At 40.2% G+C, this 18388-nt stretch overlaps 1 protein-coding gene across 2 annotated transcripts in view; it reads left to right on the top strand.

Annotated features, from left to right (window-relative positions):
* SLC17A8 (solute carrier family 17 member 8) overlaps positions 1–9385 on the top strand; it is a 51988-nt gene extending 42603 nt beyond the window's left edge. For both annotated transcript variants that reach the window (XM_060164654.1, XM_060164653.1), the window contains 3 exons: positions 844–954; positions 5623–5750; positions 7364–9385. In XM_060164654.1, the coding sequence (XP_060020637.1) occupies positions 844–954; positions 5623–5750; positions 7364–7708 (584 nt within the window). In that variant the 3' untranslated portion in view covers positions 7709–9385. The remainder of the gene's footprint in view (positions 1–843; positions 955–5622; positions 5751–7363) is intronic.
* The last annotated feature ends 9003 nt before the right edge of the window (positions 9386–18388 follow it).

Below are 18388 nucleotides of genomic sequence, written 5' to 3'. Positions count from 1 at the left end.
TCTGGAATCAGCAGATGGTCCCCAGTATGAAGCATCATTTCATTGTCTTCTACCTCCCAGGGTACTTCATGTCCCTGGAAATGGTATTCATATCATCTTTCGGTCTGCTATTGGCTGAATGTGTGTGTGTGTGTGTGTGTGTGTCTGTGTGTCTGTGTGTGTGTGTGTCTGTGTGTTGATGAGAAGGACCATCTTCATAACTTCCTTACTCTTTTTTATTGTGCTGGATTCACTTATTCTGAATGAAAGGAACAGAAAGTACTTTTGTCCTGCTGTATTTTCTGTGCAAATATCTCGTGGCGTTATACAGAGGCCTGAGAGCTTGGCAAACTTCTGAAAGGGAAGATTCTGCCTTATGCTTTGCAAGTGGTGAGACTCTGCTTTTTGTTTCGGATATTCACTACAGCTTTCTAGTCACCTTTGGCAATAATAATATTTTATTTTTTAATTTTATTTTTATTTCATTTTTCTGTGAGAGACCATCACTTATGTAATCAAAGGAGAGTCACTGATGGTTTTAGTATTTAGAAATGGCAGGGGGAACTACCCATGAACAACGGATAATAAACATCCCTCATCCCATGGGCATCATCGTACCTCCTGGGACCATTCAGTGTTCAAAGTCCACCAGGAAAATGTTGGAAGGCTCACAGAATACCCGGGTAATATTAGCATCGTCATGTAGTCAAGAAACACCCCAATAAGATTGTAGATACTGTGCCAGAATGTATGTACTAAAAACTTGGGTCCATGGAAATAAAAAGATTCTTATCTGATAAGTTCATGAACTTGGGCTGATTGACATGAAAATGACATTTTCCCCCCTGCTGTTTCCATTTGCAGGTTTTGGCATGGAGGCAACCTTACTCCTTGTGGTTGGCTTTTCACATACCAAAGGGGTGGCTATCTCCTTTCTGGTGCTTGCCGTAGGATTCAGTGGTTTTGCTATTTCAGGTAAAGTGTCCTTTGGGTTTCCCAATCTTTTCCATAGCTCCAGCAAGACTTGGGAGGAAGGAAGGAAAAGACATTGTAGCATCTTCCTTTGGTAGCCAAGCCATTCCCAAGGGTCAGGGCCACTGGCTAGAGACTTTCACTTAGTGGGGATGATTTTGTCAGATCACTGAGAACCAGGCTTAGTAGCCCAGTCAAGCTGGAATTGTTGATACTTTCTCCATCTTGGAAACAAACAACATGCAGGCGCTGCCTCTGGGGCATGGGCAGCACGTGTGTTGCTGGACGAAGTGACACCTTCATACTTCAGAACCAGGTCACCCTAACTAACGGAGGCTCTAGTGACCTTTTCAATCCTCACCTCCTATTGGAGAGCTGCTGATATTAACTCAAAAGTCAAACGATGTAGTCATTTGACATATAGTCATAGAATCAGAAGTTTTTAAGGGTGGAACTCTTCTTTAGATTTTTGTCTACTCCGAGGCTTTCATTTTCCAAACAAGGAAATTCAGGTCCAGAGAGGTGATGTGACTTTCTAAACAGGTGAGAGCAGGAAGTAAAAATAATAATGGTGATGATGAGAGCTAACATTGATCAGGCATAAACTCTGTGCCGGGGACTGTTCAAAGCCCACTCTGTGTATTAACCCCTGTCATTCTCACAGCTACCCTAAGGGCTATCAGTCTCCCATTTTACCGGAGCAGAAACCAGCCTACTGTATGAGAGGTCACAGTGCTAGCATATCATGTCTTACAGACTTCAGAAGCTCCCTATGCAAAACTGGGTGAAAAAGTAAAACTCAGTTTTTTTTTCTAACTTTAAAAACATATGGTAGGACTAAAAAGTGTCATTTACAGAACACTTCACATATATTGCATCTATCTGACAAAATTATGAAGCAAATGATATTACCATTATTTTACTGAGGAGCAAATTAAAATTCAGGAAAACTGGGGACTCTCCTATTGTCACACAATTGGTAGCAAAGGAAGAACTAAGGTGCAGTCCTGCCAGGCTTCGTGTCTGTGCTCTTTCCACAATTCTGGGCTGTCTTAAAGATCAAACAGGGTGCTAACATCCCAGAACAGAAAAACATGGAACCTCTGGTCTAAACTAACATAAAACGGGGACTTGATCTTATCAAAATACAGTTGACTCTTGAACAATGTGGGCGTTAGGGGTGCTGACCCCCAGCACAGTTGAAAATCCGCCTATACCCTGTAGTCGGCCCTCTGTATAAGATGTTCCTCCGCATCCTGGGTTTTGCTGTATCCTCAATTTCTCATCTGAGGATTCAATCAACCACAGATCCCGTAGTCCTGTAGTATATACTACTGAAAAACGAATCCGCCTGTAAGTGGACCCATGCAGCTCAAACCTGCTTTGTTCAAGGGTCAACTGTAAATAGAGCTGATAAATAGTTAAATTAGGAAAAAATGTCTGCATTAAAAGTAGCTTGCAGCTAACAACGGGTTTGGGGATGCAGAGACCTGGGTTTAAGGGCCCTCTTTACTACTTACTATTTATAAAAGAAAAAAAATGCTAAGTTATTTACATCCTCAAGCCTCAAGTTTCCTCATCTAGAGATTGGAGCAATGTAACGGCAACTTCATAGGGTTGTGGGAGATTGCAATGAGCTGAGATCATTCATTTATTCACTCACACTTCCCAAGAGACAGACGCTGTTCTTGGCACTGGGAATATTGCAGGGGAAAAAAAAAAAATTAAAGATTCTGTCCTCATAAAATTTACATTCTAGTGGAAATAAAGCATTAGAAGATCTTAGCCCAGTACCAGATGCATAAGACAATTAATAAATATTCACTATTGTTGTTCAATTATTATTTAATCTAGTCCAGTACTTCTCAAAATTTAGTGTGAATACAAATCACCTTAGGATCTCGCAAAATGCAGATTCTGATTTAGTAGGTCCAGAGTGGTGCCTGAGATCCTGCGTTTCTAACAAGTTCCCCAGTGATGTTGTTGCCGCTGATCAATAGTCCATACTTTGAGTAGCAAGGATAGAGCAGTAATGACTTGTTTCTAGTAGGATGTTAAGGAACACCTTTCTTTGATAGCCCTGTGATGCAAAAGAAACTCATATCCTCCTGTTCCCAGAGATATTGAAATATTCAGGCTCATATTGTCCCCAGATTGCCAATTAAGCCACAATCAGAAGGAGAGAAATCCAGCAGCCCAAATCACAGCAGCTGCCGCTTTTTTTTTTTTTTTTCCAGCACTTACTCAATGCTGGCCACTTTTTAGATATAATCTCATTTAATCTCTGTAGCAGCCTGATGAGAAGGGTATTGCTATGTTCATTTTGTCAGTGACAACACTGATGCTTGGAAACATGACTTAACTTACGCAGATAAATTAAGTAATTAGGATTGGAATAAAGGTTTATCTGATCCAACAGTGAGACTATGGGAGGGATTATGGTCATGGGGATGATGATTCCTTAGGATCTGCTATCTGCCAACTTTATAAGGAGTTAATAAGGATGCCAGGGAAGACTTGCTCAGCTTAGGAACTGATTCTGGACAAGAGAGCTGAGACCGGTGAGATTAGAAAGATACAAGGGATGGAAAGTGCTCAATATAAAATGTATAAATTTGTTGAAATCTTTTGGATGTGAATCTGTTATTTCAAGTGGCTTATATTAATATTTTCTCAGACGTACTTGGGTGTGAAGAGCAAAGCCAAATGTGTATTTTTTGTTAAAGAGCTCTGCTTTATAACTTTGTAATAAAGTTTCAATATAGAAAAAAAAAACAAAAACGAAGGATGGGTGATGCCTGCTTTAGAAAATGTCATTTGTAGAGAAGACTGACTCTCCCAACTTGTGTGTAACTTACTTTGTGTGCCTGCTTCAAAAAAATCTATCAATGTCTCAGTGTCTCAACAATTTGCCCCCCAAACATCAGTATTGTGCAGCTAGAAACCTAAACGGCTTTTCTGACATTGTTTTTAGCGGAACGCAAATGCCTAGGCTTTGTATCAGAATATAATACTCGCCAATCGTATTAATTGCTTCTTATCTCTGGGTTCTTTTCTAATAAAGTGTTTACCACATTCAAATCAACAGTAAGATTAATTAATCTTGCAGCTGTTTTATATTCTGATTTTCTGCCACTTTGACCTGAAAGAGAAGGTATGTTTATTCCAGAAAGGTTTTCTCAAAATTCTCTCTGAATGGAGGTAGGAAAAAAACAACAACCAGGCAATGCGCCAGATTAGGAAACATATTTTTTTTAAATTCTGTTTTCAAGTTCTTTGCACAAAATAGAGAATTAAAAAGCAAGACCAAGGAATATAAAAATATGAATAAACAAAACCTACAGCCCCCTGCTGTAATTTCAGAGCTCAAATTGGTAATTAATTAAACAACTATTTATTGAATGCCTACTATGTGCCAGACACTTTGCCAGCTCAGGGAAGATAGTGGTAAACAAGGCAGATGGATAACCAACCGTAAAGAACCTATATGTTGGCTTTCACCTCTATGTATCTATGTAACTAACATATATGATTTAACTTAATTCTTACAACAATTCTATAAGACTGATTATCCCAGTTTATAGGTGAAGAAGCTGAGGTTCAGAACGTTTAAATCCTTTGTCCAGGTTTGCATCTCAGTTAAGCTGCCAGGTTCGAGGTCTGTCTGCCTCTAAAATGCACCCCTGGGCTATACTAGTAGAACTGATTCCCAGTGCCTGATGCCTCCTCTTTCAAAGCCTTATTCCTCCTCTGCCTTCACCCCTCCTTCATCCCACTCATTCTTGTCTCCTGATAAGCAGATTAATAGTGAGGTGTTGGTGATTTATTATTTTACCACTCCTAGCAGAGTTGTCTATAGATGGAAGACCTCAAAGAGAGGGCCGTGCTTAGAAGTGGCGGCAACAGCAGAGGTAGTACTGGTGTTGGTAATCATGAGAGTAACCAGAGCCTAGCTGTCTGCCAAGAGCTCTCGCATACATATTTCCCCTGAGTCTCATCTCACAGCATCCTTATGAGTTAAGCAGTAACATTACCCCCAAATTAGAGATGAGGAAACAAAGTCCTAAAAAATGACTTGTTTAAGAGGCAGGAATAAGATTCGAATCCAGGTTTACAGACTCCAAATCAAGTATGTATGTAAAAGTGTTTTGAAAATTGCAGAGGATTCTGCCAATGTTTGTGTAAATCTTTCTTATCGAAAAGGAGCCCTTTCCATTATGCCATGTAGCTACTAAGGCAGACCTACATATGGTGGCCTTTTGGGAGCGAGTTGAGAGCTAAGAGGGAGGATATTATGAGGCAGGGTTTGCTTCTAAGCACACTCTATGTGATCATGTGATTGTTTACTCTGAATAAATGTGATCCAGGCTTTGGGCTTTTCAGTATGGCCCCAAACGCCATTATTTTGGGCTTCTAAGCCTAGAAGGTACAGGTGCCATAATTCTCCTCATGGAGAACCCATGGTAGTCATTGCTAGTCAATCATAGCATGTTTTTCTGCTATGTGCAGACACAGCCTGACAATCCTCAACCCAGCCTTTCCAGTAAAGGTATCCATTAGTTACATGTAGAGGAAATAGATTGATGAGAGTTGGGGAAAGCTAGTATTTTCCAAAATGTATTTGGAATTCTGTTCTTGAGTCTGATTTTGAGGTGTTTGGCTTCACTGTAGGTTTTAATGTCAACCACTTGGACATTGCCCCCCGCTATGCCAGCATTCTCATGGGGATCTCAAACGGAGTGGGAACCCTCTCTGGAATGATCTGTCCCCTCATTGTGGGCGCGATGACCAAGCACAAGGTAATGTTTTCCTTTGGGGCTGTGGGTTACAGTATCAGGGGACTGAAGTACTGCACAGACTCTCAAGACCCTACCCCAGTCTGTGTAAATGTGTATGTCCTTCACTTGGCTGGGTCACTTGAACTTCTTTTTTTTTAATTTCTTCTTCTTCTTTTAAAAAATTATTGTTTATTGATGGCAACAGGGCTGACTGATGTTTGGGTCTATGTTTCTTAAATTGAGAAATAAAAGGGGTCTGTGTGTGTGTGTGGAGGGGAGGTGTTAATACCATAGAATGTTTAGAGATACAAAGAAGAAACTGAGGTAATCAACTCAGGATAAATAAATTACCTGATTGCTTTATAATCATAAGTAATTAAACTTTACAGCCCATTTCCATTTAGCATGTTCCAGCATGAAAATATTAGTGCAGTTATACTTCCTTATTATGAAGAAAATAAACAAGACATTAATGACCCTTCCTAAGAACCTAAGCGGGTGTGGCACTAAGTCGTTACTGAATATTTGTGTATTTAGACTAGGGTGGGTGGCACAGGAAGATCCCAGATCCATCCAGAGTTCAGCCACAGGCCACATGGTTTCTTAATCCCTGTCTTTGAAAGGGTTTTAGATGCTGCTGTCTGCAAATAAACATTTCTTGATACTATGGAGTTTCTACCCAACAATTTTTTGTTGTTGGATTGCCTATTGCAAATATGACTTCAGAAATTCTCCAGCTTCTTGGAGAGGAAAGTGTGGGATAACTTTTCTTATCTTTTGATAGAAAAGGAAGGTGGTCTTTGGGGATTTTATAGGCAGAGGATCCACGCTTTGGCTGTTCATGAGATGAAAGGATTGGTAATATGATCATTAAATCTCAGATACCGTCTGCTCCTAACTTTAAACACAAATTCCCGTTATTTTTGATACAGTATATTTTCATAGAAATTATGATTATAATTAAGCTGTTGACAGTCAATACTGAGCATTTTCATGGCTCAAATTGTCATGTATCCAAAGCAAGAGGGAGACCTCTGATATTTACAACGGTGGGTTCCTAAAGCAAGTTTAATTTAACCTATTATGTGAGTGGAAACCTCACTTGTATATTTGGAAGAGCTGTGAAGTGGTGCAGCAAGGAATTTACAGGATGTTTATGTTGTAAATATTTTTCTAAATTAAAAAAATGCATATTCGTTGTAGTCTGAACTTTCATGTTTTATTTATTTATTTATTTATTTACTTATTTTGTGGTACGCGGGCCTCTCACTGCTGTGGCCTCTCCCGTTGCGGAGCACAGGCTCCGGACATGCAGGCTCAGCGGCCATGGCTCACGGGCCCGGCCACTCCGCGGCATGTGGGATCTTCCCGGATCGGGGCACGAACCCGCATCCCTTGCATCGGCAGGCGGACTCTCAACCACTGCGCCACCAGCGAAGCCCCTTAACTTTCATTTTTAAACACTCAAATTCTATTTGGGTCCTGGGCATGCTTCTGCCACATGTCTTCCGGAGAAGCACAGCATTTGCCTTTGGGGTGACCAAGTGCTTTTGTCCCAATGGAGACCTCCAGAAGATACTGTTAATCTCTGTTTTTGGTTCAAATATTAATTGGTACCGTGTTTCCTTGTTTAGACCCGTGAGGAATGGCAGAATGTGTTCCTCATAGCTGCCCTGGTGCACTACAGTGGCGTGATCTTCTATGGGGTCTTTGCTTCTGGGGAGAAACAGGAGTGGGCTGACCCTGAGAACCTTTCTGAGGAGAAATGCGGAATCATTGACAACGATGAATTAGCCGAGGAGATAGAGCTCAACCATGAGAGTTTCACAAGTCCCAAAAAGAAGATGTCCTATGGAGCTACCACCCAGAATTGTGAAGCCCAGAGGAAGGAATGGAGCGGACAGAGAGGAGCGACTCTTGATGAGGAAGAGCCGGCATCCTACCAGAATGAAGACGGAAACTTCTCAGATACATCCTAATGTCTGAGGGGCACTTCTGGCTCCTCCTCACTTTAGAACCAGAAAGTATCCATACCTATTGCTTTCTATTGCCAGAGGGTCAACTCTAGGGACACTGGATGTGGGGTAGGGGAGAGGAGGTTTACCTAGCAATAGGGGAAAGATAGATATTTTCTTGCAATGACAACCTGCTCTAAGTTGATAAAATGGGTGGCTATAATGTTTTTGATTGGCAGTTGACTCTTCTCTCTAAGAACTAAACGTATTCAGGAAAGAATGACTAGAAATATAAGAAAGACAATGCCATGTTTTTCAAAGAAAAATGGAAGGAAATGGGAATATTTGGCCTGGAGGAGAGAAAACAATAGTTGCCACTACATTTCTGAGAGCAGCCATGCAGAGGAGGGTTTCCTACTCCTAATAAAGGCCACGGCTTACAAAGGCCCTGTATTGTGCCAGGTACTTTATAACATTCTCATTTAATCTCCACACCACTATGACATACATTTTTTTTTTTTTTTTTTTTTGCGGTACGCGGGCCTCTCACTGTTGTGGCCTCTCCCGTTGCGGAGCACAGGCTCCGGTCACACAGGCCCAGCGGCCATGGCTCATGGGCCCAGCCGCTCTGCGGCATGTGGGATCTTCCCAGACCAGGGCACGAACCCGCGTCCCCTGCATCAGCAGGCGGACTCTCAACCACTGTGCCACCAGGGAAGCCCTGACATACATTTTTTATCCCCATTTTACAACTAAGGAAATGAAAGCAACAGGAGATTGACTTGCCCAAGGTCATTCTGCCACGGACAGTGCTGAGATTGGTGGAATCCAAAATAGGTGGCAGTTTTGGAGAAGAACGTTTCACTTCAGATTAGAGCAGACATTTTTAATAATGAAAACTGAAAATGGAGTGGGTTGTCATGTGGATAATTCCCTATTTTAGCAGGCATGGGGGATGGAAAACATTTGGGTTGATGTGTCGGAGAGCGCTCAAATATTGTGTGAGAGACTGGGTTCAAAGACCTTTGGGGCCCTAGGTGGTCTGAAGAGCCAAATGATTCTATGAATCCATAGTTTTTCTAAATAATAAGGGTTACAGACTATATGAGAGATTCAAATAGGTTAAACAAAGAAAAATAAAAAGCTAAGCAACACAGCAAATTTCCAGGAATCTGATGGTCAGAATGGTGAGAAGAACTAAATTTCAACCCTTCATAATATCAAGAATATGTTTAAATAACGTCCCAAATTACTTGTAAATCTTTAAGACGTTTACTAATTTAAGAAGTTGGTTCATGCATTTTATTAGGTAAAATTCTCTTAGAAGAGTCCTCTGTTTTAAAAAATGTATGTCTTTCGCCATTTCTGCTGGTGATATTAGGAAATTTGATCGAATTATACAAAATTATGATTGAAATATTCCTAATGACTCTACTTGGAATGATATTCAGTGAAACCACAATAATACAGCATTAGTTAAACAGTGAAATACTACAATGTAAACATCTGGGACAACTAGACTCATAGTGTTGAAAAATTAACCTTTGCATAAGGCAATAACATGGATACTCTCTAAATATATTTTAAAATTTAATGATATTTTAAAACTTAATGTTGGCATGTAAAAGGTTGTTTGCAAATAAAATTATTACCCTGTTCATTGTTTTTGAAAATTTTGTTTCTACTTTCAGAAGAAAAATATAATATTGCAGGAAAAGTTATAGATTTACTTGTAGTTTGTTATTGTAAAGTGGTTTTTTTCTCCTAATTTCTCTCATATATATATATTTCTTGTCCCTAACTGTATCAGCAGAATTGTAGTGTATTTTGTAAAAAGAATAATTTTGAAAAAAAGCCTGATTTTCCATTAAATAGTATTATTTATGTCATCAGTATATCATTTATGTTATATATCTTTAAATCTCTTTAATGTGTGAAACCATGTAAGTTCCTTTGAACAGTTCCTGTCATGTAGAAAATGCTCAATAAACATTAGTTATCATCATCATTATTATCTTTTAACCTTTTTGGGAACCTTGCAGTTGAAAAGAAAGCATGCTATGTCATTTTCACCCATTAGTCACAGGATTTATTGTGAAGGTCGTGTTGTTTTCTAAGTAAAAAAAAAAAAAAAAAAACAAATTGAGAAATTTATGGTAGTCAGTGTTTTATTTTTTCTTCTGTTAATGAAGTCAAATAACTATTTGAAAAACTCATGGTAATCCTTAAGGTAATGTTGTAGATTGTGACACAAAGTTATATTTACTCCTTATTTGACGTCAGGGTCATATGTAGAAATTCCACATTTCGATAAATCAAAGCACTTTTGACAGGGTGCCTGTCACTTGCCCTTATAGTATTAAAAAAATGGGGTCCATGGTGTTGAAAACTAGAAAACACAGTATTTTGTTGTGATGGGTTTCGTGAAGGTCGCAATGAACAGATAATTACATTTGAACATCAGGCATATGTACTTTGCAAGTTATTGTACATTTGGCTGCAAATATCCATTCGTAGATCAGCTCTTAGAGGCAAACCATGGATTCTAGCAAGAAGGGAAGGAAGCCTGAGGATGCTGGATTCTTGAGACAAGAAGTCTGGTGAAAATCCATAACTTAATTTCAGTTATTATAGTTTTAGTTCTAGGACTTTTAGTGGTTCTTTTTCAATTCTGCTATGTCTTTAAAAAAATATTTCCAGTTCTCTGCTGAGATTTTCAATCCTGTATTTTATTTCCTGTAACACAAGAAGTTAATTATTTTAAAGTCTGATCAGTGCCAATATCTGGAGACCATGTAACTCTGTATCTATTTCCTACTGGTTTTGCTGATTCTTATTCACATTATCTCAGTCTGTGCCTGGCTTTCTTTGATTGTATCCAAAATCGTATTTGAAGATTTGTTTGTAGAAATGATTTTAGGCTTAAAAAATGTGGTTTTTTTTCCTCTCCAGAAATGATTTTTGTTTGATTTTTCCAGGAACCTGAAGGCATTAGCATTCTGGGATCTCTTTAATCCAATTGAAAGGGCTGAGATATTCTGGGCCACCCAGATGATGTGGGAGATCTGAACTAAGTTGTAGGGAGCAAATCGTGTATGGAAGGGATATGTGGGCCCCTTCCAGGAGAAACCACAAAGATTTATATCTTTATTAGAATTGAGAGTCATTAGAATACAATAGATTCTGGCCTGATTCAAACTTGGCGTTAATAGCCACATGGACCAATTTGAAGGGCTAGGGAAGCTGAACTTTTCTTTGCATTTCATTTATTACTGGGTCCTGGGCCTTATGCTAAGCCCTTTCCATGCATATCTCATTTAATTTTCATGGCAACTCAATGAGGAAAGTTCAACTATTTATTCCCAAGTATTTATTAATAAATAAATGGTGTTTAAGAGCAGAAGTTAAACTCAAGACTCTAATGGCTGTATTTTAATCTTAATTCTTTAAAAAAAATTTGAAGTATATTAATTTATAATATTATATTAATCAACTCAATTAAATATTAATCTTAATTCTTAATTTTTAATCTGTTCTCCACCTCTTTTCCTGGCTGCAGTAAATTCCAGGCAATGGTAATTCTCAAAGTCAGGAGAATGTCCCAGGAATTTCAGTGAGGTGTGAGGGAACTGATGGGATGACCTCTGGCAGTTTAGTCCAGACCCCGGTATGGGGACAGGTGAAAAACCAGATGAACAGCTGAGATCCTTCTTCTCACCAACGGCTGGCCTGGAGTAAGATGTAAGAACCAGGGGCCTCTATATTTTCCCTGGCTACCCAGATAGTAAGATAGGAAGGCTGAACCCAATGCTTATTGTGTGTGTGTGTGTTGGGGAGTTACAGGGGTGTTACCAGAGGCCTGAATCTCTCCGAGGCATCCTAGGAATGGAAACACAAACACCGTCCAGAATCTCAGTATATGCCCTGCACAGAATAGACGCTCAATGGATATATTCTTCAAAATCTGATGTGTTTAAGGAAGATTACACTGCAGGTGATGCTCAGGTTGGCTGATTAAACATGGCAGATTAATGCAGGTAGTTACCTACTTTCTAAGATTATAATAAAGGAATGAAAGAGCACATAAACTTTCCAGTACAAAGAGAAAGGAGAAGAAAATCACATTTAGGAAGCTGAATGAGGATACCTGAGCCTTAACTGACTTCAGCAGAACCAAGTGAAAAAAGAAGGAAGCTGTTTTTGTGTTACTACCCCTGGGGAAGCTGCAAAATTGAAGGCACCAGAGCCAGGTACCTCTGGAGGACAGAGTGAGTGGATAGAATGACATTTGAGGAGGGGGGGGGCGCTGAAAACACAAGGACTGGCTGAAAGAATTGCCTGATTTAGCAACCCTACTGAAAGTGCATGGAAGGAGTAGTTATAACTCCAGAGCTCAACCAAGAAACTGCCCCTCCCCACACCTAGTGGAAAACAGGAGCTTTATTTTCTGGACAGGGCATCTCTGGATCCAAGAACACCTGTCATAGCTGAATATAAGCTCCAAAAAATAGAGATTTTAGTCTGTTTTTTTCACTGATGAATCTCAAGTATCTAGAGCAGTGTCTGGTATTTAATAGTCACTTGGTAAATATTTGTCAAATGAATGAATGAATTAACCTCATTAAATAAAGGGAAATTAATTAAAAGTTTGCATACTGCACACTGAAAACATTCAGCCACCTTCATGGGCCAAGCTTCCAAAATGCTGGTAGTCAAGCTCTTATCGTTTAGGCAGGAGACTGAAGGATTCATAGGGTGAGGGATGGGAACTCACTTTCTAAGAGAAAGGCTTACAGCCATTGACATTTAGGGGTTTCCCCATCAAAATAAGTAGATCCCTGCCCAATCACTTCCTGTGGAGGCCACCCACCAAGCCCTACCAATGAGAATAAAATTTCCATCATTCATTCATTCATTCAGCCATTCTACAATTATTTAGTATCTATGATGAGCACTTCGATTATTGAGCACCTATAATGGTCCAGGCACTAGGGATAGAAAATAAATGAACAAAATAAGTCTCTGCTCTCATAGAGCTTACATTCCAGAGGACAGACACAGAAAATAAGCAGGTTGATGAGTAAGTTCAGTAGATGGTATGTCGGAGGGTGTTAAGTGCTGAAGACAAGCATAGAACAGGGTAAGGGGATAGGAAGTGTGGGGCTTGAGGTATTATATTGAGTGTTCAGGGATGTAGTGGACTTTGAGCAGAGATGTAAAGGTAGTGAGGGAGCAAGTCAGGAGCCTATTTGGGCAAAGTGTTCCAGGAATTAAAAGAAAAGCAAGTACAAAGTCCCTGAAGTGGGAACACACTTGGCATATTTAAAGAACACCAAGTTTTTACAAAGTGGTCAGGTTCTGGACATATTTTAAAGAAAGATGGAACATTTGCTGAGAGGTTAGAAGACTGGGGAGGGTCAGGATTGGTGGGGGAAGGAATCAAGAACCAGCAATTTTGGACATGTTTGATTTTGGAATTTTATTTGCCTATTGATAGCTAAGTGACAGTATCAGGCGGACCCTGGAATGCAGTCTAGGGTCCAGGGCAGAAGTCAGAGCTGGAGCTGTTCATTTGTGAGTCATCATCTCATCACACAGATGGTAGTTAAAGCCACGAGACTGGATGAGATCATCAAGATGAACATGATTGAGCCCTGGGAGCCCTCCAGCACAGAGATATCAGGAAGATGAGAAGGAGTCAGCAGAAGAGATGGAAAAGTGAGGTGGCAGGGTAGGGAAAGGGGACCTATAGAGGATGGCATCCTGTGGCCAAGTGAAGAAAGATTGGCTTGGAGGAGGGGTGATCATTAGGTTAAGGTTAAGATATGATCAGTTGTGTCAAAGCGGCAGCTAGATCAAGTAAGATGAAGACTGAGAATGGACCATTGGATTTGGCAGCACGAGTAGACAGCCAAAGATTGCTGTTCAGGAGAGTTCAGGAAAGTTTCCAACACCAAAGATACAGTTCAACACAGGCAGGGAGGAAGGTACTTGGAAGAAACCCAACATCCCAGGGAGGTGAACAAAACTTAATCTGAAAGAGAAGAAAAGATATTGCACGCATGACACAAAAATAGAATTCTATTTTTTAAAAAAGGAAGAAATAGGGCATTCCCTGGTGGTTCAGTGGTTAGGACTCTGCATTTTCACTGTCATTGCCTGGGTTCAACCCCTGGTTGGGGAACTAAGATCCCGCAAGCCATGCAGTGCGGCCAAAAAAATTAAAAAAAATGAAAAAGGAAGAAACATCCAGAGATGTAGACTGAGCTAGATAGAGAGAATCTTGAGTCTGGGAGGTCAGTTAGGAGACTATAATACGTTAGAAATGAGGGCCAAGGACAGGATTGGAGCTCAAAATGGGGAAGAGTGCGTAATTAGAGAAAACTTTAAAAAATATTTTTTCTAAAAAATGTAGTATATGCTCCCTTGTAGAAAATTTCAAAATAGAGAAAAATGTATTTATGGGAATAAAAATTAATATTGCAGCACATTTAACTACTCAACATTTCAGCACATGTGCCTCCAGTCTTTTCACATATATATTTTTGAACAACATGGGATCATACTGTAATATATAGTTTTATGTCCCTCTTTTTGCAGTTAACCTCATATAATAAATTCCCATGTTTTAAATATTCTTTGGGAGCTTGCTTTTAAAATAATTACTGAGATATAATTTACATAAAGTAAATTAAAAAGTAATTTAATTTAAAAGTAAAAAGCACAAAGCTTAGGTTTATACATCAATTGATTTTTACTTGTGTGTGCATATAGTTGCATACCTCTCCCTAACGGTAACCACTATTCTGATTTCTATTATGTGGATTAACTTTGCCCATTTTTGAGCTTCATATAAATGGAATCATACAGACCAAACTCTTTTGAATCCTACTTCTTTCCCTGAGTATAATATTTTAAAAATTGGTCTTTGCTATTGTGTTTATCCCTAGTTCCTTTTTTTTTTTTTTTCCGGTACTCGGGCCTCTCACTGTTGTGGCCTCTCCCATTGCGGAGCACAGGCTCCGGACGCGCAGGCCCAGGGACCATGGCTCATGGGCCTCGCCGCTCCGCGACATGTGGGATCCTCCCGGACCGGGGCACGAACCTGCGTCCCCTGCATTGGCATGCGGACTCTCAACCACTGTGCCACCAGGTAAGCCCCCTAGTTCCTTTTTTTATTGGTATGTAATATTACGTTGTATGGCTGTGTCAAAATGTGTTCTCCTACTTATGGCCATTGGATTGTTTCCAATTTGGGGGGGAGAGGACTATTGTGAATAAAGCTGCTGTAAACACTCTTGTCTTTTCATGGACATATGTTTTTATTTCTCTAGAAGTAAATTGCTGGGTCATAGGGAAGGTGTACATGTACTTTTGTGAGAAGCTACCAAACACTTTTCCATAGTGGTTCTGCCACTTTACTTTCCCACTATCTATGAATATGAGTTCCCATTGCTCCATATTCAAACCAATGAGAATATGATTTTTTAAAATGGCTGAATGGTATTATTTCATATTATGTGCCTAGACCAGTTGTTAGACATTTTAGGCAATTTTTCACTATTATAAACAGGAGTTCTTGATTATAAATCCTTGACTTCATCTGTAAGAAATATTTTCAAGGGAAAATTCACCTGACTTACCATTTCTATATCATTTATCATTCAGTTAGTACCTGGTTAGTTAAATTCATTAGCAACAATAACAGAGCAGATAATGCAGAAATGTGGCCACATTTCAAGGTGGCTTTGAAATGCATTTCTTTAAAAGTTACATCTGAAGTGGATAGGTGACTACAATTCCACAACTTGAAAGCACTTCAAACACAGAACTAGCACAAATATTATCTTTCTTCTCTCTCTCCTTTTGTCCCTTCCCCTCTCCCCCTTCTCCCCCTCCCCACCCCCCATCAAATGACAAAACAAACAATTTAGTAACAACTTTGGTGTCCTTTATTCAAGGGAAAACAACCCATGGATTGCGGGGGAGTTCAATGCTCACTAGCAGCGAAGCAATCTTCCAAGGGATTTTGGGCAAGAGAGAATTTTACAGAATGTTAGAAGAGGCAACTGGGAAGCAGGGTGAGCTTGGCTAGCAGGTCGGGGATTTCCTAATAAGGCCTGCAGGTCCTATTTTCTAGAGTGAGGTGAGCTTGCTAAAGCTGAGTTGGAGGATTGCTTGGTGTTAGTTTTCTTTGACAGGTGTGTCCTGTTAAGTGCAGACTGACAGGTTTGCGTTTGTGGTATGGGTGGGGTCCCTGGGGTGGCCTCCATTTTGGGGTCCTGATAAATGAATTAACTTTATCACTCTACATATACATATCTACTCATAATGTCTGGATTCTGAAATAAAGTTCAAGTGAAGTCAAATAACTTAGATATACCGTGGATGTGAGAGACCTTTGACCCTTTCAGCCATCTGTAGAGTAACATTTGTAGAATCTGGGCAAACAAGCTGCAGGGCTGCTGCCAGGTGGATCCACTTCCCTTTCCTCCTCCACTTTCTCGGGTGGGGGTGGATGGAGCCACCTTTCAGTCAGGCTTGTGGCTGAGCAGAGCTAAACTCCCGTATCAAAACCGGGACAGGAGGCCGAGCCTTTGCTGCTGAAGCTCTAACGTTGCCACAGATGCCATACGGAGAGAATGTTACAGGAAAGGAGGAGCGATTAAAGTCAGATCCTGAAGCCGGTAAAGCCATTACTGTTTTGGATTGTGTTGGTGTGGTGTAGCTACCCGAGACCTGCAGACTTCTCAGCTTGGGGTCCACAAACACCCGCAGAAAATATGAACTAAATGGTAAGTTGTATATGTTCACTTTCATCTGGAGAGAAGACTTATCTATAATCTTCTATAACTCTTGTCATATTCTCAAAGGTGTCCATGATCCAAGGGAGGAGAAGATTTGCCAGAATGACCTACCGGTGCTAAATTGAAGGAAACCTCCTAATTTGTAGTCCTTGCCTGAAGTGCCCCTTGTAGAAGCCTAATTCTCTAGCTCAAGCACCTGGCCTTGTCATATTCCCTTTTTTCCCTCATCTAACTTCTTTTGTTTATTTTCTATCATATTTCCCATCTCTCCCATCTCCTTCCTTCCTTTGGATTCTTCTCTCTTCTTTCTGAGCCTTTTCCATACCCGCTTTCTTCTTCTTTCTCTACTGTAATAGACCCACTGGGGAAGCTTGGATGGAGTGCTGGGGCAGTCATGTAGGCAGGGACTTCTCCAATTTATTTCTCTACCATCTTTTCCCACTGTTCCCAGTAGTGATTATAAGATATTGGCATTAAGTAGATGAACTCATTTTGAAAGTACTTGCTTAGTGTTCTTTCGAGCCATGTAACATTTGACCATGATATATACTAAATCATGATGATGAGCACCCCAGGAAGATAATGTTGACATCCTTGAGAAATCAATGGAAAATACTATGAGGTACTGTGAATAAATAGCCATAAAGGCTGGTTGAATATTATCACTTAAGGAACCATTAAAAATAATGCTATTTATATAACCAAAGTGAATCCCATTTCTCTGCAGATCAAATAATTATGCACAGCAAGAGCAAGCATCTTGGCTTTCACTAATTACAGAATTTTTTTTTTCACAAATACCTTTTTATATTTTGACAGCGCTGGTTGTTTTAAAGTTGTTCCCAAGAATGCATGTTCAAAAATCATCTTTCAGTCTTTCACATTTTTAAGAATGATGTAATGCTTCCTTGATTATTTCAACATAACATGGAATTGAAACTCTGTGGTTTGGGGTTTGCAGATTCTTCCTTTTTAATCTTCTTTAGGAACACATTTCATAATGAGTTCTGGTCTAAAATGTGATCCTGGTTTTCATCAGAATTTCTCTCATTCTATTTTTGGCTGAAATGGGGTAAAGAATCAAATGACTTTTGGCTCTTTTTTGTCCAGTGTTTGTGGTTTCACACGGTTTTAATATGCTTGAGGATAAGATTTCATTTTGTAGAGAAGGGTTTAAGGCCCCAGTGGTCCAACATAGCCCTGTGAGCTGCAGTCTCTCTCTAATGAAGGCCATAATATTTTTATCTCTTAGAGAGATTGAAAACCATAGCTTTTGTGGATGGATTCATCAGTGTATTGGGGATGAAACTGGTCTTTAAAACATACAAATGTTGGGCTTCCCTGGTGGCGCAGTGGTTGAGAGTCCGCCTGCTGATGCAGGGGACATGGGTTCGTGCCCCGGTCCGGGAATATCCCACATGCCACGGAGCGGCTGGGCCCGTGAGCCATGGCCGCTGAGCCTGCACGTCCGGAGCCTGTGCTCCGCAACAGGAGAGGCCACAACAGTGAGATGCCCGCGTACCGCAAAAAAAAAAACCCATACAAATGTTATTTCACTCCTTATTTAAAACTCCAGAGATTTCTGCATTACTTTTCTATCACTGCAGAACAAACCACCACTAAATTTTCATGATTTTGAAACACAAAACTATGTACTGGCTCACAGCTCTATGTGTCAGTGATTTTGGCTGGGCTCACCCAGGCCGTTCTGTTGGTCTCCCCTGGGGTCACCTACAGTCATCTTGTGCTTGACTTGGTTTGGGTGACCTACATGGCCTTACTGGCCGTTGGTGCTAGCTGTTGCCTGTGGTGCCCAGGTTCTCCACCACATGGCCTCGCAACCTCCAGTTGGCTAGACCAGGCTTCTTTATACAGCGGAGGCAGGGCAGCATTGTAA

Source organism: Lagenorhynchus albirostris, chromosome 11, assembly GCF_949774975.1.
Source record: "Lagenorhynchus albirostris chromosome 11, mLagAlb1.1, whole genome shotgun sequence".
In the NCBI taxonomy this organism is placed as follows: domain Eukaryota; kingdom Metazoa; phylum Chordata; class Mammalia; order Artiodactyla; family Delphinidae; genus Lagenorhynchus; species Lagenorhynchus albirostris.
This window is presented reverse-complemented; position numbering and strand designations above follow the sequence as displayed.